The sequence below is a fragment of the Eretmochelys imbricata genome, chromosome 3, assembly GCF_965152235.1.
Source record: "Eretmochelys imbricata isolate rEreImb1 chromosome 3, rEreImb1.hap1, whole genome shotgun sequence".
NCBI classification, from domain to species: Eukaryota; Metazoa; Chordata; order Testudines; family Cheloniidae; genus Eretmochelys; species Eretmochelys imbricata.
The window spans coordinates 83,201,900-83,226,818 of record NC_135574.1 but is presented as its reverse complement, the minus strand read 5'-3'; the positions used below and the strand labels follow the sequence as shown (position 1 = coordinate 83,226,818).

The window sequence follows — 24,919 nt, the reverse complement described above, 5'->3', positions numbered from 1 at the left end:
CCTGGTACCAAATGAACCAATAGCACCAGGTCCAATAATCAGAGGCCATGACAGCCCTCCACAGAAAAGTGGCCAGTACTCCACCAGAGTTAACAAGTCTGTCCTTTGTAAAGAAAGGCCTTTCATACACAAGTACCAGTTTCTTTATTCTAAGTATTCAGCCTGGGAAAGATCAAGACATCTATTCTTTCCATGAATGACAAAGGGCAATCTTTTATGAGGCAGCTGAGAGAACTTTGCAGATATTCCTCCGCAGAACACTTATTATAATGTTGACCAGCCAAGGCTCCATGTAGATATCCTTTTCGTGTAAGTGGCATAGCGATGCTACTAAAACATGGTGTCAAGGCATTTCCTTGGATACATTTTGTCAACCAATATTGTCAAGGGCATTTATTTTTGTGAGGCCTGTTGGCAAACGGTGACCTTGTACATTTTACTGTGATAACATTCCTGCTTTGTTTTTATGCATCACTTGAAGATTTGGGATTTCTAACTCAATACACTATGTATGCACTGAGAAGGAAAAGAAACAAACACACACAGAAAAAAACCAGCTCTCTCAACAAGTATGGAGTTTTGGAAGTTTTTGTTAATAGTTCAAGGACAAGGGTTCTAGAGTCTGAGGGATTGCAATCATTCTTTTTTAAAATTATTAAAAGACAAAACTGAAAGAGAGTCTGAGTCTTTTGAATTTCAGTAAATAACCACATAGCATGCACGGCCTTGTCAAGATGCTATCCTACAGAATGATCAGCAGGATGAGATTAAGATTCTTCGGCTCATTCTCTCCAAAGACCATCTCCCGGCCTTGCACTTCAGCAGTCTGACATGTGGAAAGAGTTTGGCTTGTACTGCAAAGAAATCAGTGAAGCTCCTTTCTTCCAGAAAATATAAAGGATGGGGGCAGCCAACTATCACATCTACTGAAGTGGCCTCTGAAGACTAAATGAAGGAATTCTGTACATGGCACAGTCCTTTCTGTTTCAGACAACAAATCAATCTGTATCTTCTACAATGCTCAAAACATGCAGCTGGAAGCATCGCTCACCACTGCTGTTCCCCAGCTTCAAAGCCTTTCCTTAACCGTCTAACTGTGAATTAGAGAAAGAAATCTCCATTAACTACAGAATACCTCAAGTAGCAAGGGTCAGCGGGCTGTTCGTCAGCACGTTATGCAATTTAAACTTGAAAGACAAAAAAAAAAGTTTATAGTATGTCGCAAACTATTAGCCTTGCAGTTGGGGTATTCTATACATTAGTCTGAAGTTAATGGAATTTCCACACTCTAATTTATAACTAACCTTTTGTACTCCTGTATTTTGAAATCTATTCCCCTATACTAATAAACAAACATTGGAGACAAAGGACACTTCAGGAGGAATCTATAACATGAGAGAGTGAATGTGTGTATGTAAGAAGATGGATGTATGGATGCAGATGAAAACCCAAATGATCTGCAGAAACAAAGAGGAGCACATTGACATCAGCGGCAAGCTTGACAATTTCCACTATTAAGGAAAAGAAATATGGAGAAACCCCATGTAACTGTAGTCAATTCAAAAAGATGGGAAGAGGCTAACGCCTAACCAGGAATATATTTCAGCCCAAATCCGCTGGTGTTATGTGAGTGAAACTCTAAGTGAAGTTACCAGGAGTCATGCATAGGACAGATTACAGGATTGGGCCCTAAAATGGAAAGAGTTGGCGACTTGTGGCTGTGATTACCCCTTACACATTTTACACATTTAAAATGGCTGTTCCCTGGGCCCAGGTTCCTAATAATTCCATGATTTTTGCATTTTTTTCCTTGAGAAAAGAATGTGAAAAATATGTATAGCAAAAATACAGCTCTGATTAAGTCCCAATCCGTTGTGCACTTTACCGCACCAGATTCATGCACTGAGTAGATCCATGAGTGCAATCTCTTATCCTATGCTGTACTGCTGTTCCATACACCACGGGGCCCTCTGCCACCAACCATCCCTGCATATCACCCCAGTTATTTGGTTACCTGGGCTGTATACTGTAGTGAAGGTTCAGTCTGGCGTGATATAAAAATAAGTCATTTCTGAGTTCCATGAGTCCTAAAACACACGTCTTCCACTGTTAATTGGTTTTTCATTATTTTTTGTAACTAAAAAGTTTGGTTTAATTAGTAGTTAACATTTCTAAAAACTAAATTAAAAAAGCCGGTGGCTTTTGACACTGTCTCCCTCAGTGACAGTGTTGCAGCTAAGAAGAAACTGCCTAATTGGGGTCTGGGGGTTAGCCCTGAACTTTGAACTTGAAATCTTTACAACCTTTAGCTTTTCCTCCCCTCCCTCAACACCTCCCAAGTTTGCTTATATCATATATATCACAATACAACAAGTTCACCACAGACCACATTAATAGCATTAATGCACACAAACTATTGACTACTCAGGGTAAACACCAATAAAAAACAACAAACCAAATATTTTTACCATGTCTACAGAACACTGACCTGCTTTGCCCATTTCTCCTTTTCTCAAAGATCCTTCAGCCTGGCACCCAACTCTGTGACGAAGCCTGCTTAGCACCAGTGAAGCTCCCCACGTTCAGACTGACAACGTTCTGAGCTGAGATGAGGGAATCGAAGTTAAAATCCAACCCATCTGCATCCATGAGTTCACTGCGGATAATGGACTCCATGTCACATTCCAAGCTTCCATTGAAAATATCCAGGTCCAAATCACTTGGGAATTTATCATGCCCCATGACTGGAAGGTTCACACTAGTGGAATACAAAGAAGAGCCTGAGAGCGAGTCAGAAAGTGTTTGCATAGATTGATTGACAGGTGACTGCTGCTGGTGTTTGGCCGACCCCAAGTTGTTCGTATCATTTAAGCCCATGTTACTGATGGAATTTGACAAGGCACGACTGCCACCAAGAGAAGAATTCTGAGATTGATGCTGGTGGTGGAGCAGGTTCTGATTGACCAAACTTCCCTGGTTGGACTGAGCAGCAAATGACATCATTGGATCACTACGAAGCATGATACTCCTGCGTGAATTCTGGGCAGACACAGCTGTGCTGGCTTGAGACATGAGTGGATCAGACTGCGTCATCATGACATCACTGTGACTAAGTGAGTCAGATGCCAGCAGATCCTGCAGCGTCTGGTTGTTATAATGAGAAATGGAAGAAAAGGTAGCTTGCTTGTTCTCTTGAATGGTTTGCATGGGAGACTGACGAAGAGAATTCAGAGATGATGGTCCAAACACAGCACTGTTGAAATTACTTGATGGAGAACCAAGTCCGGAACCTTTGGAACCATATGGAAAACTGGAGCTTCTTTGCATGAGCCCCCCTGATGGTGACTGTTGGGGAGAGGGGAGCGTTATATTGTCCAAAAGATCATCCATGATGAGGTTATCTGTCAGTCCATCATTCAAGTTCATTGTGCCTGCCATATCAGTCAACCTCGGCAACTCAACAGTACATGGTTTATTTACCGACGGGGACATGCTTGATGGACTATTGTACAGCATTGGAGAAAGTGGAGCATCATCATCCTGAACGTCATCGAGTTCGGTACTCGCCAATATCGGTGACAAACGGCCACTTATTGTACTGGCATTTGAATTTGTACGAGAGCGGAAATCTGTCCAAGCATCCAGCTCATCACTGCTGCGGGAAGTTGGGCTCCCTGGCCACTTGGAAAGCTGCGATGGGCTGTCCTCGCTAGCTTCTTGTGCAGCTTGCAGGGCTGCCTTTTTCTTAGCTGCTCGGCCTCTGCTCTTTGTGTACTTGTTGCTATTGTCCATTGAAACAGCACGTCTCCGGGGGGGCTTCCCACCTTTTCCACCATCTGGATTAATCATCCACCAAGAGCTTTTCCCAGTTCCTTCATTCTGTACCCTGATGAATCGACTGTGAAGTGACAAATTATGCCGGATTGAGTTCTGTGGGAAAGGAATACAACAGAAAGTCAGAGCAAGTACCATTTCCACTGCTAGTCTAATCTCAATCATGCAAGCCCAAAATTAAACAAAACTTTGAAATCCGATCAAAACACTGGGCTGCTCAGGCAGGGGTCAGATACTGGGTGTAAATTGCGAGCAGGGAGTTTTCCTTGTGGAGAATGTCATGCTGCTGTAAAGCAGAGCCCGCTCCTTATCCCGCCTCACCCTTGACATAGAGAGCACTTCCAGGGAGAAGGAATGTGGCAGAGCTCCACTCTGCTGGGCCCATCCTCCACTGGTGTAACCATCACCCAGGCTGGGGACTGCAGGACGAGGGAGCTGCAACTGACACCCTGACAACCCACCCTTCTTCTGGGCTGAGCGTGACAACTGAGCCCTCTGTAGGTTGCTCAGACTTTCAAATCATTCAACAGCAACAAACAAACAAACCGCATCTGTACCGCTTCTATTTTTGACTGAATAAAATGTCCTGCATACAGATTAAATTATGAGTTACTATTGTTCCAACTCTCTCAAAATGAGAACTGCAAACACTTCAATAAAGGTGATTGAAAGGCTGTCTACTCTCATTGCAGCTTCTGTAAGTACCTTTGTATTCTTTACTGAAATGCAATTTTGTACATGTATTATAACAATACTCCAGTGCAAATCACAACTGCTTTCCCGCCTCCTCCTATAGAACTGCACACTGGAGGTGGGATGTACTTTTTCTTTCCATTGTTGGAATCTGAATTATATATACAAGGTAGCCAGACTGTTGCTCCCTGCACCCACAGCATCCTCATAGTGTCCCAAAGTTGGAACGCCATTATGCGCAATAAGATCATTAGCACAGCAGGCTGTTAGTAACAGAAATACCCATAAAAGGTCCAATGAATCCCAAATCTTGCCAGATGCCACCAGATACACTGGGCACAAGAAATGAAAAATAGTCCTGTATTCTGCCTATGCATTCTCAAAAGAGTGGTGTGACTTCACACTATGGCGATTGAACCCAGTACAAAATCCTGAGAGAGACCCAGAAAACTAGCTCCCAGTAACTCAGATAAAATGACACCAGACTTACACAAGTGTAACTGAGATCAAAATCTCACTCTAGAGCCTCTGCTTAAAATACAGCTAAAAAGACCATAAGAAATCTGCTAATAAGAATTTGTATGTTTTTTGATTTTATGCTCAAGTTAAAGAGTTTTGGAGCGATGCCATATTATTTTGGCAAACCAGTTGTACTAATGCTGTATATTAAATATGAACAAGTTTTAAGTCATAGATGTTTTTAAAATATTGGCAAACATCAGCTGTATCTATGTGGAGGATACAAATACATGTGTTCCACCAGCATGTTTTAAAAAGAGAAAGTAAACAGGCTCTCATTGTAATCAAACAAGCCAGAATAAGTGTTTTCCATTTACAATGCACTGAAGGGATTCCAGTTTCAACTGGACAAAGAACACACACAACCAAACAATTATTCATAAACACATTAGCATTCATACTATTAACATAAAGGGTCGTTTGATGTAAGTGAAATGAAGACACATTGGCTGTGTGAAGAAATGTAGCCCAGATTATTTTTTTTCTGTTTTGTTGACTGTAAATAAATTTTTTAATGTTGTATTTTTGGTCAGTTTCAGAACTGCCCCCCTACCCCCCCGCCACTTCTCTCAAATTCTTCTCACACATGGGCCACAGAAACATTCTTGTTTACCACTCACGAAAAAGAAAAATTAATAAACTACAGTTCAGAACAGGAGTTGTTATTTTTAAACAATTTGCACAGCATAGCAAACAAGACTCCATAATGACACTAAAGTTAAGTTTGTATCAGCATCTCAATTATACACTCTTATATTTCCAAGGGACTATATAATGCCTTGAAAAAATTATTCTGGGTTCATTCTCAGCATAAAATTTCCTCAGTCTAGCCAGGAGGGAATTTTTTTTATTATTGAATTAGTGAGATTTTAACTATATTTAGGGTCCGGCAGAAATATGTTTTAAATTATATTAACCAGATGCCACTACCCACTTTCCCACTCTCCCTCAACAGGGCTCTTAAATAAATCATTTGAGTTTTTAAAATGTAACTAACATTTCCTACCTGAGGCTCCAATCCTGCAACTGGGTCCATGTGGATGGACTCTTATGCCCATGCCTTGCTGGCTTCAATGGGCCTCTGTGCAGGAAGTATTTATGTCTGTCCATATGGATCCAGTTGTAGGATCAGGCCTAACTAGGGTTGCCAACTTTTTACACAAAACCGAACACTCTTGCCCCGCCCCTGCCCCTCCCCTTCTCCGAGGCCCTGCCACCTGCTCACTCCATCCCCACTCTCTCTGTCGCTTGTTCTCCTCCACCCTCACTCACTCGCTCATTTTCACTGGGCTGGGGCAGGGGGTTGGGGTGCAGGCTCTGGGCTGGGGGCAGGGATGAGGGGTTTGGGGTGCAGGAGGGAGCTCCAGGCAGGGGCTGAGGGGTTCAGAATGTGAGAGGGGGCTCCAGGCCGAGGCAAGGGGTTGAGGTGCGAGGGAGTGTGTGTGGCATATGGGCTTCGGGAGGGAGTTTGGGTGTGCATGGGGCTCAGGGCTGGGGCATGGGTGCGGGAGCAGGCTCTGGGTGGTCTAGCCTGGAAGCGGCGACATCCCTTGGCTCCTACGTGTAGAGGTGGCCAGGCGGCTCTGTGCTGCCTCCACTGCAGGTGCCACCCCTGTAGCTCCCATTGGCCATAGTTCCCAGCCAATGGGATCTGCGGAGCTGGAGTGGGGGCAGTATGTGGAGCCCCCGGCCGTCCCTCCACTTAGGAGCCGGAGAGACATATTGCCGCTTCTGGGAGCTGCGCAGAGCGAAGCAGGGAGCCTGCCAGCCCCACCAACCAGACTTTTAATGGCCCGGTCAGCGGTGTTGACCAGAGCTGAAAGGGTCCTTTTTTGACTGGGCTTTCCGACCGAAAACCAGACACTTTGCAATCCTAGGTCTAACTGCACACAACAGTAAGAAAAAGTCACTCAAACCACTATAACAAGAGCACAACGAAGACTGGACACACAAGTAAACTGGCCAGTGATTATGCTAAAGAAAACGATCTTCTTACGGAAACCAGTAAAAAAAAAACAAGAGTTGGTATGTAAATAGTACTTTATGTAACTTAAGACATACAAACATACTGCCTGAAATGTCAATCGCCACCCATTTTCAATGCAAAACAACCCACTGATGCTTGCCAGCTCTAACCCTATCCCATAAATCCCTGACATGCAAAATGCTGAGTGGTCTCAACTTGCATTGACTTCATGGAGTAGAGAGAGCTTAGCAGTTTACAGGATCAGGTCCTAAATGTGGGGGTGGGGGGGGGGAGGGAGATGTAGTTTGTATTTTTATATGGATCATCATCTCTTTGAGGCACAGTGTTGGTATTACACAAATAAAAAAATAAAAAAATAATTTTTCCACTGAAAATTGGTGGTTATGAAAAATCCAAGCGGTTTGTTTTCATTTAAGTTACACAAAGTGCCATTTACATACCAACTCTGGTTTTCCTTTATTGGTTTCTGTAAGAAGATTGTTTTTTGTAGCATAATTGCTGCCTATTTACTTTTGTGTCCCACCACACCCCCACCCTGCTCCACGCATGCCTCTCTGCTTCCATACACGAAGGGCCCTCCCATTCCCCTTTCAAATACTTCCTTAAAACACAATTATTTTGTGTAGCCTTCCCACATTACTCTCTTCACAATGTCTTGATACCTTCTTGTGCTGGAACTATGGTCCCATGTATCACATCTATCCAAGTCAGTCTGAATTCTGGCCTGATCCTGCTAGTGTTTCTCTTGTTAGCATTCCCACTAAAGTCAATGCAACTGATTGGTCTCATGAGCAAAGGCGATAGGATCTGTCCATCATCTTGTAAAGTGGGAGTGACCCTCTCTTTTACAGGATTTCTGAAGTGTCACGTGGACTTATATCACTGTCATAAAAAAAATGTAAAAGATTCTGAAAGAAATATTCACTCACAAAAATCTGCATTAGAAATATATCATCCTTGTGACAAACCACAAAGGGACCTCCCACAGGAAAACGCCAAGTGAGGATTCAATCCAGCTCCCATTCAAATCAATTGGAGTTTTGCCTTTGCGAATGGGAGCAGGATTAAGCCATTAAGATGGAAATATAACAAATCCTTCCATGCCCAATGAGACGCTTTAAAGATACTATAATGGCACTCTCGTGGCACTGTACTGGAGGACATATGCATGAGACAGATGCTAGTCATGTTGTTTAATGAATCAGTGAAAGGGGCTCAGATACCTCAGTGATGGGCGCAATATAAGGATCTGGATAAGAACAGAATAGAAAAAATACGGTGCATTGTTCCCTTTATTGTCTGTGGTGCCCAAAGTGTGCTATATATTTTATTAACAGATAGAATATCTGTGGTCCTTACAGTCTAAAATCAAATGTATAGAGTACTTATGTGTTTGTATAGGTGCCTAGCACAACAGAGCCCCAATCCCTCAATGGGGATCTAGGCATTTCTGCGCTACAAATAGTAAATAATAAAAATAATAAAGATTCAACACAAAAATGAAGAACAATAGGAAAGATGCCATGAGGAGAAAATAAGATGGTGGCAAGAAAATAAGAAAAAGCTGAGCCTTTGTTTGGCTGCACACTTCTCAAAGTTACAGGCAACTCAATTATTTGAACACTGGTGTTAGTGATTATGGATTTTAGTGGGTGGGAAAGGCTGAGATGGGTACTGAGCAGAATTGGAGCTGGGACAAGTTGTGGTGTTCCTGATGAGATGCATGATGAGCAGGGGGGAGTGAGCCTAGCAGCAAGGGGGCATGCATGTCAGAGAGTCAGCAAGATGTTAGAAGCAACTGGAGATGCCACTGTCAAGATGAAAAGTCCAGGAAGAAGAGAGTCCACATGAAGTCAGAAGGCTGCTGCGTCTGAACTGTGGCTCTTGCTGTTGCAAGTGGCTAAAGAACTCTGCTGGGATTTCTGAGGGGGGGAGGGGAGACCTTTTATAGACCACGTCTGGAAGGAGAAGTCTGGTGGAGGTGGGCCACATGGGTAGGAGGAAATGCTTGGGGCCTGAAACTTATCTAGTGGAGCTATGAAAATGGGGCTGGAGTGTCAAACTCTCTCCCTTGGCTCCTCTGCTGTGTGCTTTCTTGTGTCTGTTATATATCTCAACCTTTAATTTTTTCATATTGTTTTGTATGTGAAAAGGACAGAATGCTGTATGCTAGGACAGGGCTCATTAGCATACAATGGTCCCTTCATAATGAATCAGCAGACCAGTGCTCAGATCAACAGCACTCATGGAAGTACTACTTTTATAGAACCCAGAACTATATTTTCAAATTTTAATGAGCAAACTTTTATCCACTGCATAAAACTTCCTTAAATTAGTCTTCCTTCAAAAAATCAGCTATGTTTTGCTCTAGAAAATGGGTGTACCTATTATGTCCTGATAACTTATTTCTCTGACCCTTTTTTGATAGGATTACAAAAAGGTAGGATTACATACCGGGCATTTTATCATTTCCAAAATATTATATACCAGATTTGATATAGACACCTAACTGCTCCTTGCCACAAAGGCCTTGCAATTGTAAAGTATTTCAGCATTTTATCCTCATCAGGCAAAACTGGCAGAACCCCTCGTCTTTAAAAATGCAAGAATTTCCCCGCCTCTCCTAGCCAGTGTCTGTTTCAGTCTCTTCCAAACTGTGTTTACCTTGTGGAGCCCATCCATTAACTCAGACACCAGCTGCAAGTGCTTCCACAGGAATACAGAGACTTTTTTGTCTGGAAGCAACATGTGGTATCAATTTATCATTCTCAACAACGCAACAAGGAATCCACTCTCTTTAAAAATAAAAAGAGAGTTGTGTAACTTAAATCTTCAAAGCCCCCCCCCCTTTATTTATTTATTTTTTTTAAAAAAAAGGCTGAAAATTATCAACAATGCAACAAGGAATCTACTCACTTAAAATAAAAAGAGACTTGTGTAACTTAACTCTTAAAAGCCCCTGTTAAAAAAACAAAAAAGCCTGAAGATTAGCATGATGAGGTACAGCTGGTGAATGCTGAGACTAAGTTACATGTCCCTCAAATAATTCTACTCGTCTGGTGAGGCATGATTTCCCTTTATAAAAGCTGTGTTGACCCTTCCCCAAAAAATTGCGTTCATCTAAGTGTCTGATAATTCTCTTCTTTACTATAGTTTCAATTTACCTGGTACTGAAATTAGTCTTACAGGATCACCTCTGGAATATTTTTTTAAAAATTGGTATTGCATTAGCTATCCGCCACTCCTCTGTTACAGAAGCTGATTTAAAAGATAGGATACATACAACAATTAGTAGTTCTGCAATGTCATATTTGAGTTCCTTCAGAACTCTTGGGTGAGTACCACTTGGCCCTGGTGACTTATTACTGTTTAATTTATCAATTTGTTCCAAAACCTTCTCTACAGATACCTCAATGTGGGACAGTTCCTCATATCTGTCACCTAAAAAGGATGGCTCAGGGGAAGGAATCTCCCTCATGCTCTGCAGTGAAGACTGATGCGAAGAATTAATTTAACTTCTCTGCAATGGCCTTCTCTTCCTTGAGTGCTCCTTTAGCATGTCAATCATTCAGTGGCCCCGTTGATTGGTTTGGCAGACTTCCTGCTTCTCATATACTTAAAATATTTTTTTGCTTTTAATTTTTGAGTCTTTTGCTAACTTTTCTTCAAGTTCTTTTTTGTCCTGCCTAATTACACTTTTACACTTGCCTTGTCAGAGTTTATGCTCCTTTCTATTTTCCACATTAGGATTTGACTTTCAATTTTTAAAGGATGTGTTTTTGCCTTTAACCACCTCTTTTAGACAGTGTTGTTTTACTCGGTGAAGAGCCAACTTGTTAGTGTTGAAAGGACCTTTCCTACATAGCTCCACAGGACTGCCATGTTCCTCTGGTTCAAGAAATTTAAAAGATCCAGAGAACTCAAGAACATTTTATCTTCTCTGTCCCTGTTTTCCTTTAAGAATACCAGGGACATGCAACACAATAACTAGTGTTAATGCATTGCAGACGCAGAGAAACAAAGCACTCAGAAGTAAAAGTTCAAATCAAGCTTTCTCCCACAACATTAACTCAGCCATGTTACACGTATGTAATTTTTATTTCCTGTGTTTCTTGTTGAATATAAACCTATTTTTTAAAATATATTCCTGTTTGTTATTAATGTTTACCTAAGCAGTTAAAGTTGCAGGGAAAAAAATACAGAATTGGAGATTTCTTCACATTTCAGTGCTCGATTTCTCAATCTGAAACGCTGCATTAGCGCTAGATTTTGCATTCCATATTCTCTCCATAAACTGTGTATCAGCATGAAATATAGATATTACAAACACACACAAATTGAAATGTTCTTGATATAGTTTCATTTTCTAGTCTCAATATCTGATGAAATCTGTGAATCACAACAGATGTTCAGAACATGCAGTGAAAGAACAGGACTGTTACCAAAGTGAGAGCAGCGGCCCTTTATACACAGTTAACAATGGTTATTGCACTTAAAGTTCTGAGCAGAAATAAAGTAAAAAAGTGAGCCATGGGCTCCTTTCTGCTAGCCCCAGATGACCAAGCTGGGGTGACCTTTCTGTAGAAAAAAATCGCAGGAAGAGAAAAGTCAGCTGGAACTCTGAAAAGTTTGCTTTGTGGAATTCCCTTCTTATTCTCTTCTCAAGAGAGAGGTATTTCTGAGTGTAGTTTTAAGAGAGGAGCCAGGAGAGAGCCTTGCTGCAGTTAGCTCTCTCCCCCACGCACATCCTTTCTCCTACTCTTCGAAAAGGTAGGTTTCAGAGTAACAGCCGTGTTAGCTCACGAAAGCTTATGCTCAAATAAATTGGTTAGTCTCTAAGGTGCCACAAGTACTCCTTTTCTTTTTTCGAAAAGGTAGAGGGCATCAAGGGAATAATTAGAACTGCTTGAAGCAACATTCATTGGAGTGAAGATTTACACTCTGAAATCTGCTGTGGTCAGATAGGAGACTACCCTGCAGACCTCAGTCCACCCGAAAGTGAGGATCCCAACTGTGCCATATTGTGATGGGAAAGTTCGCTTAGAGAAGGGGAAACTAGCTCTCCTACACATGTACTTTCTGCTGGCTTTTGCTCCCTTACATCAGCATAAGTAGAAAGAAACTCCCATGTGTAGGAATTTTACTCCCTCCCCATTTAGCTGCTGAAAAGGACTTCTTACACACTGTTTGAAAGTGTATGTACAATAGGGAAGTTACAGCAAAACAGTTATATGAGTTAGTTAGTTAAATATATATTTAATCAAATGTTTTACACAATAACATTATCATTAAAACATGCTGCTGCCCCTGTTCTTTAAAAACACTGACATTTAAAACTACTACTCTAACAACACAAAAAACGGGGTAAAAGTGTCTGGGAATTGGCTGAACACATCACTTCCAGTCAGCTGCAAAATTTCCAGTTATTTTACAGACAGCCATCCAATGACCACAGGAGGACTCAAATAACTACCATTTGTTTTGCTTTTAGTAAAGCACGCTGGTTTCAGTTTACTTTTTTCCACTGAGTGGGGGAAGGGAGTGAAGTAAATCTCAATAATGTAAATAATGTAATTTTAGAGGACGACCAAACAGCAAAAAGTCAGAGGATTAAAAAAAGAAAAAAAAAAAGTAGAAACAACCTCTCACCCTAAAAAACCACAACATAATGAATGTGCCGAAAAGTGAAGTAAACTTCATGAAGAGAGACGGCAACGGCTGTGCGGCATTTATTTTTTCAGATTTAGAAATTGTCTCAGTAGCCTATTTCCCAGCTGGTTTTGTTCTTGGAGGAGTACAGAGAACATTCCATTCCACACAGCCAAACCTGTGCTTCCGGCACACACTGGACTTTGGAAGCCGCTCTCAGAAGGTTTTTTTTTCCTTTTGGCTGAGCACTCCAGCAATTCCTGTCAACATTAGAAAACTGCACACATACACTTTAACACAGAATACTGTGTAAAAATAAAGTATCTGCATCCACACTAGGGTGACCAGACAGCAAGTGTGAAAAATCGGGACGGGACGGGGAGTAATAGGACCCTATATAAGAAAAAGACCCAAAAAACAGGACTGTCCCTATAAAATTGGGACATCTGGTCACCCTAATCCACACACACACACGCGCGCACACCCCCCAAACTAATTTAATCAGGAGTTGAAGATGGGTCTTGTAAACAAGAGCTCCATTATCCGCCCCCATCCAGACACTAGATCATGAATGCAAATACTTCAAGATCACAACATTATTTTCAATTAAGAATAAAAATTTACTATCAGGGTTTGATCTTGCAAGGTGTTGGGTACCTACTGACATGCTAAGTGCCCTCTATTGCCATTGAAGCCAATGAACACTGAGTGCAGTCAGCTAGGATCTAGATAGATTCCCCACCTGGCAGGACAGACCCTACATTTGGATACATTAAAATCTTTTCTGGTATATATCACAGCCCCGTAATAAAATTCCTATTTGAAATCTTAACTTGTACAAAATTCAAAAATGAAACATTTCCAGTTCCCATTGTATTTAAAAAAATATATTTTTCAAACTTTAAAAATCACATCCAAGGGTAAAGAAACTGAGGGAATCCAGTTTTTTATATTTATTAGGAGGTACTATAGAGAAGAAAAAGGATTAGAAATGAAAACACCTACAGCCAGCCATTCTGTTAAACAGAATCTTAAAAATTATGGGCAAACTCATTTCTGGTGTGACTATTATTTTCAACAGAGTTGCAGCAAGTTTGAATTTGGCCGGTATGCTGCCCTCCAACAGGTCTGGTTAAGCAACAAGTAACTGTATCTTGTAGAAAGTTTGCTGACAACTGCTAAACTGAGCTGCCCTGTAAAAATAGTTTAATAAATGAAAATAAATTGGGCCTGATACTGAACTCACAGCCATGTAAATATGGAGTATCTCCATTGAAGGAAATGATTTTACACTGAGATAAAACTAGTGAAGTAAGGGTATGTCTACAGTGCAACTAAAAAAACCATGGCAGGCTCATGCCAGCTGACTATATTAATTGTTGTGTAGAGCTTTTTGTTCCGGCTGGAACCCAAGCTCTGGGACACTCCCCCTCCGGGGCCCCAGAGCTCATGCTCCAGTCCAAGCCCGAAGGTCTGTACCGCAATTAAACAGCCCCTTAGCCAGAGGCCCACAAGCCCCAGTCAGCTGGCACTGGCCAGCTGCTTGTGTCTAATTGCAGTGTAGACATACCCTGAGAAGTAAACCCGGCTAGTTCAGATTACCAGGGTCACTGCAATGAAAGCGGAGTTTGATTTGCCATAATAAAAAGCTTGATTTGGAGGGGTGGTCTGGTATCTTTGCTGTTTCAAATGTCACTTGAAATTACTGGACGCAATATATGTTGTTGTTTTTTCATATCTGCAGATGCACTTTTTGTAAACGTGGTTAGAAACAACAAGGCTGAAGAGAACACCATCCATTCTGCAGACACTGTAGGCAGTCTTTTGGGTGGATTCCTACTGATTAGTACAATGTTTTTATAAATTTATTTTTTTATTAATCTTTTGGTATTTTGGAAAACAATCAAGTGTTTGGAAATAACAGTTTGTACATCAGGTGCTGCAACATGTAGGTGCTCAGAGTCCCACAGCTCTGGGTAAATTGTTATATTAGCCCATACCGTGAGATACATCCCATATTGTCTTTTATACAATATAACAGACTGGGCTAAAGCAGAGCACACAGAACACTGACTACCGAAGCAATCGTCAGGATCAAGACCCAGCGTCGTTCAGTGGATGAAGAAGCCACCAAAACATCCCCCTCTGTGCAATACTTGGAGTGGGGGGAGAAGAGGGAGGTTCCCTCACCATCAGCAGGATGGGGAGGGATGGAGTTGCCAATCCCCTCTTAGCAGACAAGAGGTGGAGGAGAAGCAGGATAGAGCAATGTGTTCTAAAGCACAGTGGGCCTGAACTTTGTGGCCAATCCCCCTACCCAAGGGTGTGCACACCCGCACTGAATTCTTCTTCAGCAAACTGGAAATTATGGAATAGTGAGAAATATATGGAAAAATATTTACTAACGTATTTTACTGTCTATTATAGCATCAACTGTTATGCATTATATCCTTTAATTAATCAAAGTCTTCTGTATCTGATGCATGTATTCTCTATGCATTTCAGGCAGCTGCAGAATTTTCATTAGGCCATGGTTGGTTGGAGGGGAGGGGAGGGGCCCTGCTGCAGAATTTAGGTTTCTGCAGTTTTCTGCACTTGGTTGAAATGGGTGGACCCTGACAATTTGGTGCTATTACAGCTTAAAACCCTTACCCGAGTTCACATCCTTCACTATTTTTCATTAGTAAACTATTATTCACCAATCTTTTTTATAAGAGGGTTGTACAGTAAGTATACGCCCATTAATCCGAAACCCTCTTATCTGAACCTCCAATTATCAGAATCCCTACATAATGTCCCTTTATATATTACATGTATGTTCTTGTTTCCTGATTTTAGTCATTGATTCATTTTTAATGTTTATGTCCAAGAATCCGAGTGTGTGTGTGCTGGAAGAGAGATGTTACTATACTCGAGATTTGCTAACAACCCTAAATCTACCCTCAGTTCCAGAAAAGCTTGATTTTTTTACTAAAATGATCAACAGTGAAAGAGTTAATGTAGATATAAAAGCAGTCATCATTAGTGTTCAGATTTAACTCACTGAGATGAATAGGAGGAACTCACTGCTCACAGAGCTCTCAGTTTGTCTGTCTGCTGACTCAATGAGGCGGCTCTGCACTGGTCTCACACAAAACGTTTTCTTCACAACGAAAAGGATTGAAACAATTTCTTTTCAAAACAAAGCATTAATTTCTGTAGTAACCATGGAGATCCTCAAAGATGTTGATATGATGAACTACTGTACAGAAACTCTGAATCCCTACTTATGATCAGTGTCATTAGCATGTATGTCTTATTGTTCTTTTAAAAATAGTTATTACTTAAAACGTTTTCCCCATGATAACTTCTGAGATTATATCACATTATGTTTATATAGTACCACAATAGGAAAGTACAATTCTCCCTCTCAATTCAAGAAAGTCCCAGGAAAAGAGCAGGCACACACATCACTAATCACAATGTTATTCAATACAGTAATACTCAAAAATAGTTACCCTGTTCACCATGGGCTCGATCCAATGCCCACTGAAGTTAATGAAAGAATTCCAGTAGACTTGAATTATCTTTGGGCTGTGCATCATGTGAACATTCCAGTTTTATTCTAAGGCAAATTCTTGGCTTGCAGATTTTTAAACTACAAGAGTGTATTCCCTCTAACTGATTAAAAAAAGAAAGAAAACCACCATAGCAAATACCTCACACATTTTTGTGGGAACTGAAGTATTAAATAGCTATTTTCTTTCTTTCTCAACATATGGCCTTCACTATACATTGACTCCTTAGATGAACATGTAGGTGTCCTTTCATACTGTTCTAAATAAATGTGAGTAAGTGCTGCTACGGCCTATAATAATCCACTGCTAGAAATATTAGTTTTACATGAACGATCACTAGGGTGAGTCAATGCTATACCACCCTTTATAAATACACACATTTTATTGAAATGTACCAAGCCTAAGAAACGTGACTAAACTAGCTATTCTATAACAAGATTAACCATACTGTAGGAGGTAAAGAATAAAACTAATCAGCTCCATTTGTATTTATAAGCATCCCAAAATCCCAGTACCTCTCTCATGCAAACAGTCCTGCTGACTTGCAGGATCAGACCCTAGTTTTATACAATAATGTATATATGTTAACCACTATATAAGGTAACGAAAGATTAAAATAGTAAGTGATATTACCATTAGGGGTCATGGCAAAAAAGCGGTCATTAAAGTATTAACATGTGCCAAGAACATCTGAGATTACCACTTCTTTTCCCTATACCCAACTGGAGACATCTGTTCTAGTGACTGGCAAAATTTTGACTTTTTCATGGTGTCTGTGTTGGTTAATATATCATATTAACAATGCAACCTTTAAAAGGGAATGCCTGATTTACAAAAGCGTACTAATGTGCTGAGTTTAGTTCAGCAAAGAGTTAACTCTGAAATAGCAGGTCAGCAATAGATTGTTAAATATGTGGACAGTATTAATCAGAAGCACTCAGCTGCACATATTAACTTTCAAATCTGGTGACAGTATATAGCTAACATGTGACTGATTAGAGAAATAGATCAACACGTTGTAAACTGACCAAGTTTCAGCAGGCCTGTACAGGCCCTTCAAAAGCTGGCATGGAGTAACAGTTCTCCAAGCAAGAGGCTTTACTACCTCCTGCATTGTCCTCAGACTTTCTATTAAGAAGACTAAACTGAATCAGGAACTCTATTCTGAGCTATTTAAAACACATAATTAGTTTATTATTGAACCAGAAAAGATGATCTACTTTTAAATATTTTTTTTTATTTTAAAATATGATTAATTTCAGCTGGCCATGGGCACGGCAATAGTAACAGTCTGTATGACAACCCCAAGACCATGATGCAAAACAACTTAAGGAAGCATTTGAAATGTGATTTTAAATTTTTCTTTTTACAATGGGCCTGATTCTGTGGTCTCTACTCAAGCAAAAACTCCTGATGGCTCCCACAGGAATTTATTCCTATGTGAGAAATGCAGAATTGTAACCAGAATTATTTACAGGAGGCCAAACAGTTGAATGAGCTCGAGAAGTTGGTATGGAAGTGATGGATGAGTGAATTAAACACTTTGAAAAATGGGCATCTCCCCTTTAAAAAAAAAAAGCTGAAGGTGACTATAGGATACCAACAAGTATGTAGCCTGCACCATCTTCAAGCTGTAATGCTAGCTATAAAATATTAAAATGTTTTTAAAAATAGGAATCAACTAGTTTTCATCTTGAGCTGTAATTATTCCACTCCAGTATGTCAGAGAACACCCAAGCCCTGTCTACAGTAAAGATTTTCTCCATTTTAGGAAACAAGTTTTAAGCACAGAATTTGGAAAATACATTTTAAAATGGGTTTATAATTGGTTTCAGCAAACACATGTTAAATGCATGGTATGCCAAATCGTGCAGGTGGGGCAATACATGTCTTTAAACCATTTCTGAAATTTTTTGAGACAGTAGATACACACACCTATTTAGTACTCTTTATTCCAACTTCCCTCAGTATTGCATGAGAAAAGAGTAAGAGATCTGGAGAGAGCTCTCAGTCTCAAAAACAACACTATCCCATCCCATTTAATAGTTTAAACGCAGTTATGCACGCTCCACACTCTCGGGCATAACAGTATTTAACCTGTGTATGTAGAACCCTTTTTAAAAATCATAGGGTAGATGGGGCCATGGTCGCTGTATGGCTGACTATCACTTTGGTGTATACAGTGTTATTGTGGTTGTGTTGGTCTCAGGATATGAGAGAGACAAGGTGGGTGAGGTAATAGCTTTTATAGGACCAACTTCTGTTGATGGGAGACACAAGCTTTCGAGCTTAGACAGAGCTCTTCTTCAGGTCTGGGAAGCTTAGGGCTTGTCTTCACGTACAGCACTACAGCGGTGCAACCGCAGCACACTAGTGAAGATGCTAGTACACAGACAGGAGAGCTTGTCCTGTCAACATAGTTAATCCATCTCCATGAGAGATGGTAGCTCTGTTGACAGGAGACGCTCTCCCATCGACACATTGCTATCTATATGGGGGAGAAGGGAAAGAAGTTAGGTTGGTAAAACTATGTGTCATAGCTAAATATAAGGTGGAACAGATTGTTTAGCGTAAGTGCTTAACACACATTTCAAGGGACCATTCCAGATTAGGTGACCCATTAACACCCCTCCAGTCACTGGAAGGAAAGGAAGTAGGGGGAAGCAGCTGGGAGGAAGTTGTTAGTGGGTTATGGATTGTTGTAATAAGCCATAAATCCAGTGTGTCTATTCAGTCCATGATTTTTAGTATCTAGTCTCTATATCTGACCTATCCAGTCGTCAAAGGAAACCTGCACAACACTTTCAAAAGACGAGCCTGGAAGCTTAAATGCATAGCTTTGCTAGACACTAAATATCATGGACTGAACAGAGAAACTGGATTTATGGCTTATTACAACAATCCATAACCCACTAACAAACCCCCAGCTGCCCCCCTTTTCATTCCCTTCCTTCCCTCCCTATGACTGACTAAAGGGGCCACTTTACCTTGAATGGTCTCTTGAAATGTGTGTTGACTATTTATGCTAAACTATCTGTTCCACCTTGTGTTTAGCTGTGACACTCAATGTTTCGTAGACATGAAGAAGATCTCTGTGTAGCTCGAAAGCTTGTCTCTCTCAGCAACCGAAGTTGGTTCAATAAAAGAGACTACCAGACCCACACTGATGACATCTTCATCATCTGGACCCATGGGAAGGAGGCCATTGAGGAATTCCACCGGGATTTCAACAATTTCCACCCCACCATCAACCTCAGCCTGGACCAGTCCACACAAGAGATCCACTTCCTAGACACTACAGTGCTAATAAGAGATGGTCACATAAACACCACTCTATACCACAAACCTACTGACCGCTATACTTACCTACAAGCCTCCAGCTTTCATCCAGACCACATCACACAATCCAAGTGTTCTTAAAACTACAATACCCATCTGGTGAAGTTAAGAAACAGATTGACAGAGCCAGAAGGGTACCCAGAAGTCACCTACTGCAAGACAGGCCCAACAAAGACAGTAACAGAATGCAACTAGCCATCACCTACAGCCCCCAACCTCTCCAGCGAATCATCACGGATCTACAACCTATCCTGAAGGATGATCTCTTACTCTCACAGACATTGGGAGACAGGCCAGTCTTCGCTTACAACCTGAAGCAAATACTCACTAGCAACTACACACCACACAACAAAAACACTAACTCAGGAATCAAATCCTGCAACAAACCCCGGTGCCAACTCTGTCCGCATATCTATTCAAGGGACACCATCATAGGACCTAACCACATCAGCCACACCATTAGGGGCTTGTTCACCTGCACATCTACCAATGTGATATATGCCATCATGTGCCAGCAATGCCCCTTTGCCATGTACACTGGCCAAACTGGACAGTCTCTAGGCAGAAGAATAAATGGACACAAATCTGACCTCAGGAATTACAACATTCAAAAACCAGTAGGACAGAGGTCGACAACCTTTCAGAAGTGGTGTGCCGAGTCTTCATTTATTCACTCTAATTTAAGGTTATGCGTGCCAGTAATACATTTTAACATTTTTTCGAAGGTCTCTCTCTATAAGTCTATATTATATAACTAAACTATTGTTGCATGTAAAGTAAACAAGGTTTTTAAAATGTTTAAGAAGCTTCATTTAAAATTAAATTAAAATGCAGATCTTATCAGTTTAGTGCAGTGTTTCTTAACCTGGGGTGCACACACATCCTGGGGGTGCGAGATGCCCTTTCTGGGGATGCAAGACATGCGAGATTTGTTTAGAAGGTAAATCATCGAAAACACAAATTAAGCACAGGCACATAAGTACAACTACTTTGTTTCATCAAACCTATGTATTTATTAACATTATACATTTTTTAACGATTACTGTAATATACAAAGTATTTAAGTTTTCAAGTTTTTAAGCTAATTTTAGTGTAATTTTTGATAAGGGCTGCAGAGCGCTGAGCCCAGGCCAGGAGCAGAGCAGGAGGGCTGAGCTGGGCCGGAGGCCCGGACACTGGCTGGCAGGGGGCCAGGCGGTTGGAACTCCAGACCAGCAGTGAGGTGAGCGGGGCCAGCGGCTGGTATCCCAGGCCGGCAGTGGGCTGAGAGGGACAGATGGCCGGGACCCTGGCTGGCAAGGGGCTGGTGGCCAGAACTCCAGACTGTCAGTGGGCTGAGCAAGGCTGGTGGACAGAACCCCAGACCGGCAGTGGGCTGAGCCGCTCAGCCCGCCGCTGCTCTGGGGTTCCGTCTGCTGGCTCCTGCCAGCCAGGATGCCGGCCGCCGGCCCCGCTCAGCCCGCTGCCAGCCTGGGGTTCCGTTCACCCAGGCAGGCAGCAGGCTGAGCGGGGCTGTTCACCCGGCTGGCAGCAGTGTGCCAGTAAAAATCGGCTCGTGTGCTACCTCGTGTGCCGCAGGTTGCCGACCTCTGCAGTCGGAGAACACTTCAACCTCCCTGGTCACTCAATTACAGACTTAAAAGTGGCAATTCTTCAATAAAAAACTTCAAAAAACAGACTCCAATGTGAAACTGCAGACCAGGGGTAGGCAACCTATGGCACGCGTACCAAAGGCGGCACGCGAGCTGATTTTCAATGGCACTCACACTGCCCGGGTCCTGGCCACCGGTCTGGGGGGGCTCTGCATTTTAATTTAATTTTAAATGAAGCTTCTTAAACATTTTAAAAATCTTATTTACTTTACATAAACAATAGTTTAGTTATATATTATAGACTTACAGAAAGAGACCTTCTAAAAACATTAAAGTGTATTACTGGCACACCACTTCTGAAAGGTTGCGGACCCCTGCTGCAGATGAATCAATTTGCAAACTGGACACCATCAAATTAGGCCTGAATAAAAACTGGGAGTGGATGGCTCATTACAAAAACTGATTTTACCATACTAATTTCCCCCTACTGTTACTCACACCTTCTTGTCAACTGTTTGAAATGGGCCACCTTCATTACCACTACAAAAGTGATTTTTCCTCCCTTGGTATTCGATTGTTAATTGCATTGTCTTATTAGACTGATCCCCCACTTGGTAACTCCCATCTTTTCATGTACTATGTATATATATATACCTGCTACTGTATTTTCCACTCCACGCATCTGATGAAGTGGGTTCTAGCCCGTGAAAGCTTATGCCCAAATAAATTTGTTAGTCTCTAAGGTGCCACAAGGACTCCTCGTTATTGATTCATCTCAGAAACTGTTTTTGCTTTAATCAAACCTACTGGTTTCACTAGATTTTTTTTTAAACCACAGGAGGTAAAATATGCCTCATGACTGCCAGGATGGAAGGTGGGTGTGGTAATATCTTTTACTAGACCAACTACAACACTGAAGAGAGCATGGAAGGTGACACTTACTATACTTTCAGTGAATCACCCTTTTAATATGGCAAGCAGGATGTTCCCATGGTGTCTGTTCTGCATGAAGCACCACCAACCAGGAAACCCCAGAGTCAAGGCAAAATGAACAGGTAAGGAAAGTCTATTTTCATTGGCTATTTACTTTACTTGAGAAACTAGTATCATTGTAGGTTAAGTGTTGACTCTAAAGCTAGGTCATCAGAGTCTTTAAATACTTCCAACACATTATTAGCACCACACCCTGACACCAAATCCTGAATAGCAAAGTGATGAATGGAGTCATTTTGTGTTCCAAATGTGAACCTGTAACACCGTAATCATTTATTTTGAAACTGAGATTAGGACAATAGTGGTATCTTAATATTTATGTTACTTAATATTTGTGTTTCAGGCCTTTTTAAAAAGTGAAGTAAAATACTGAATAACTTAGGATCAAATTCAGTTCACAATCAAAACATGCTGATTTCAAAAGGATTGCATGGAATGTATGTCAAGGCAAAATTTGGCCCTTAAAGTTTGATAGATCCAGAACTCTATTCAGAATGCAAGGTAATGCATTCCAGGACCTTGATTCTGTAAACAGTTGTGGTCTTTGTGATACATTAATACAAGCATACAATAAGCAACATCCCTGTCATATATTAATTTATCTCAGGATGGAGGCACCATTATGCTAGGCCAGGGATCGGTGAATCTTTGGCACATGGCCCGTCAGGGAAATCCGCTGGCAGGCCAGGACGGTTTGTTTACCTGCAGTGTCCACAGGTTCGGCCGATCGCAGCTCCCACTGGCCGCGGTTCACCGTTCCAGGCCAACGGGGGCTGTGGGAAGCGGCGGCCAGCACATCCCTCGGCCCGCGCTACTTCCCGCAGCTGCGATTGGCCTTGAATGGCGAACCGCAGCCAGTGGGAGCCGTGATCGGCCAAATCTGCGGACGCTGCAGATAAGCAAACCATCCCAGCCCGCCAGCGGATTTCCCTGATGGGCCGCATGCCAAAGGTTGCCAATCCCTGTGCTAGGCATTGCACAAATAAAGAGTATGACATTGTCTCTTCCCCAAAAACTTATAAATCCAATAGACAAGATAGACAAACAACAGTATATCATGCAAAAAACCAAAACAAAACAAACTATTAAACCAAGACACTACCATCACAACAAAAAATAGTTTAAAAGTATAAAATAGGATAGCTTCATTTTCACTTGTTAGGTTTTGTTTAGTTCCCACAAACTGCTCCCATACTACCATCCTTTATGTACAGCTGTTCCAGACAATCTGGTCTACCATTACTCATCCGAAGTGTCTGCCCCTTCGGTCTCCTCACTTCACAAAAAGAGTTCCCTGCCCAAGACAAAATAAGCAGGAATCTTGCTAACGTGTTTGCTTTTCTGGTTTTGTTGTTGTTTGTATGTTCTCCTGCCGGCCCCCAAGCTTTTGAAGGCATATGCTCTCTGATGCTGCTGCTGCTCGGCCTCTTGGGGGTCGTGGCCCCATGCCCATGAGATAAGATGATGCATGCCCAACATGCTGCCCTCAGAGGGAAGGGAAGTCAATGAGATTGCTCATGCACTTAAAGTTAATCACCTGCTAAGTGTTACAGGACCAAGACCTTTGTAAGACAGACTTTAATAGAGAATATCCAGAATCACGATCTCATGATCTCTGTGATTCATAGATTCCAAGGCCAGAAGGGACCATTGTTATCATCTGGTCTGACCTCCTGTGTAACACATGCCACAGAACTTCCCTAATTATAATTCTTACAGCAGATCTTTTAGGAAAACATCCAATCTTGGTTTTAAAATGGTTAGAATCCACCATGACCCTTGGTAAGTTGGTCCAATGGTTAATTACTCTCACTTAAAAATGTACACCTTATTTCCAATGTGAATTTACCTAGTTTCAGCTTCCAGCCATTGGATCATGTTATACCTTTCTCTGCTCAACTGAAGATCCCATTATTAAATACTTGTTCCCTATATAGATAAGTACAGACGGTAATCAAGTCACCCCATAAGCTTCTCTTTGTTAAACTAAACAGATTGAGTTCCTTAAGTCTATTAGTGAGGCATGTTTTCTAATCCTTTAATTATTCTCATGGCTCTTTTCGGAACCCTCTCCAATTTATCAACACCTGTCTTGAATTGTGGACACCAGAACGAGACATAGTTTTCCAATGGTGGTCTCACCAGTGCAAAATAAAAAGGTAAAATAACCTCTCTACTGCTACTCAAGAATCCCATTTATGCATCCAAATATTGGATAAGCCCTTTTGGTCACAGCATTGCACTGGGAGCTCATTGCACTGGGAGTTCAGTTGATTATCCACCATGATCCTCAAATCTTTTCCAGAGTCAGTGCTTCCCAGGACAGAGTCCCGCATCCTGAAAGCAGGACCTACTTTCTTTGTTCCTAGATACATATATTTACATTTAGCTGTATTAAAACACATATTGTTCGCATGCGCCAAGTTTCAGAGCAATCTGGATCGCTTGGTAATCAGTGACCTGTCCTCTCTGTTATTTACCACTCCCTCCATTTTTGAGTCATTTGCAAACTTTATCAGTGATGATTTTTATGTTTTCTTCTACGTCATTGATAAAAAATGTTAAATAGCCATAGGGCGCACAACTGATCCCTGCAGGACCTCACTAGAAACAGACCCGTTTGATGATGATTTCCCATTTACAATTACATTTTGAGACCTATCCGTTAGCCAGCTTTTAATCCATTTGTTGTGTGCCATGTTAATTTTATATCTTTCTACTTTTTTTAATTAAATGTGGTATCAAGTCAACTGCCC

The 24,919-nt window shown here is 41.4% G+C and overlaps 1 protein-coding gene across 4 annotated transcripts in view; it reads right to left on the bottom strand.

The window, feature by feature from the left end:
- FOXO3 (forkhead box O3) overlaps positions 1–24,919 on the bottom strand; it is a 149,073-nt gene that overhangs the window by 20,418 nt on the left and 103,736 nt on the right. For 3 of the 4 annotated variants that reach the window (XR_013345610.1, XR_013345609.1, XM_077812904.1), the window contains exon 2: positions 2,489–3,930. The exons of the other annotated variant lie outside the window; for it this stretch is intronic. Coding sequence is in view for 1 of the 3 variants with exons in the window: in XM_077812904.1 (XP_077669030.1) it covers positions 2,524–3,930 (1,407 nt within the window). In the remaining 2 variants the exon portion in view is untranslated. The remainder of the gene's footprint in view (positions 1–2,488; positions 3,931–24,919) is intronic. 4 annotated transcript variants of the gene reach the window in all.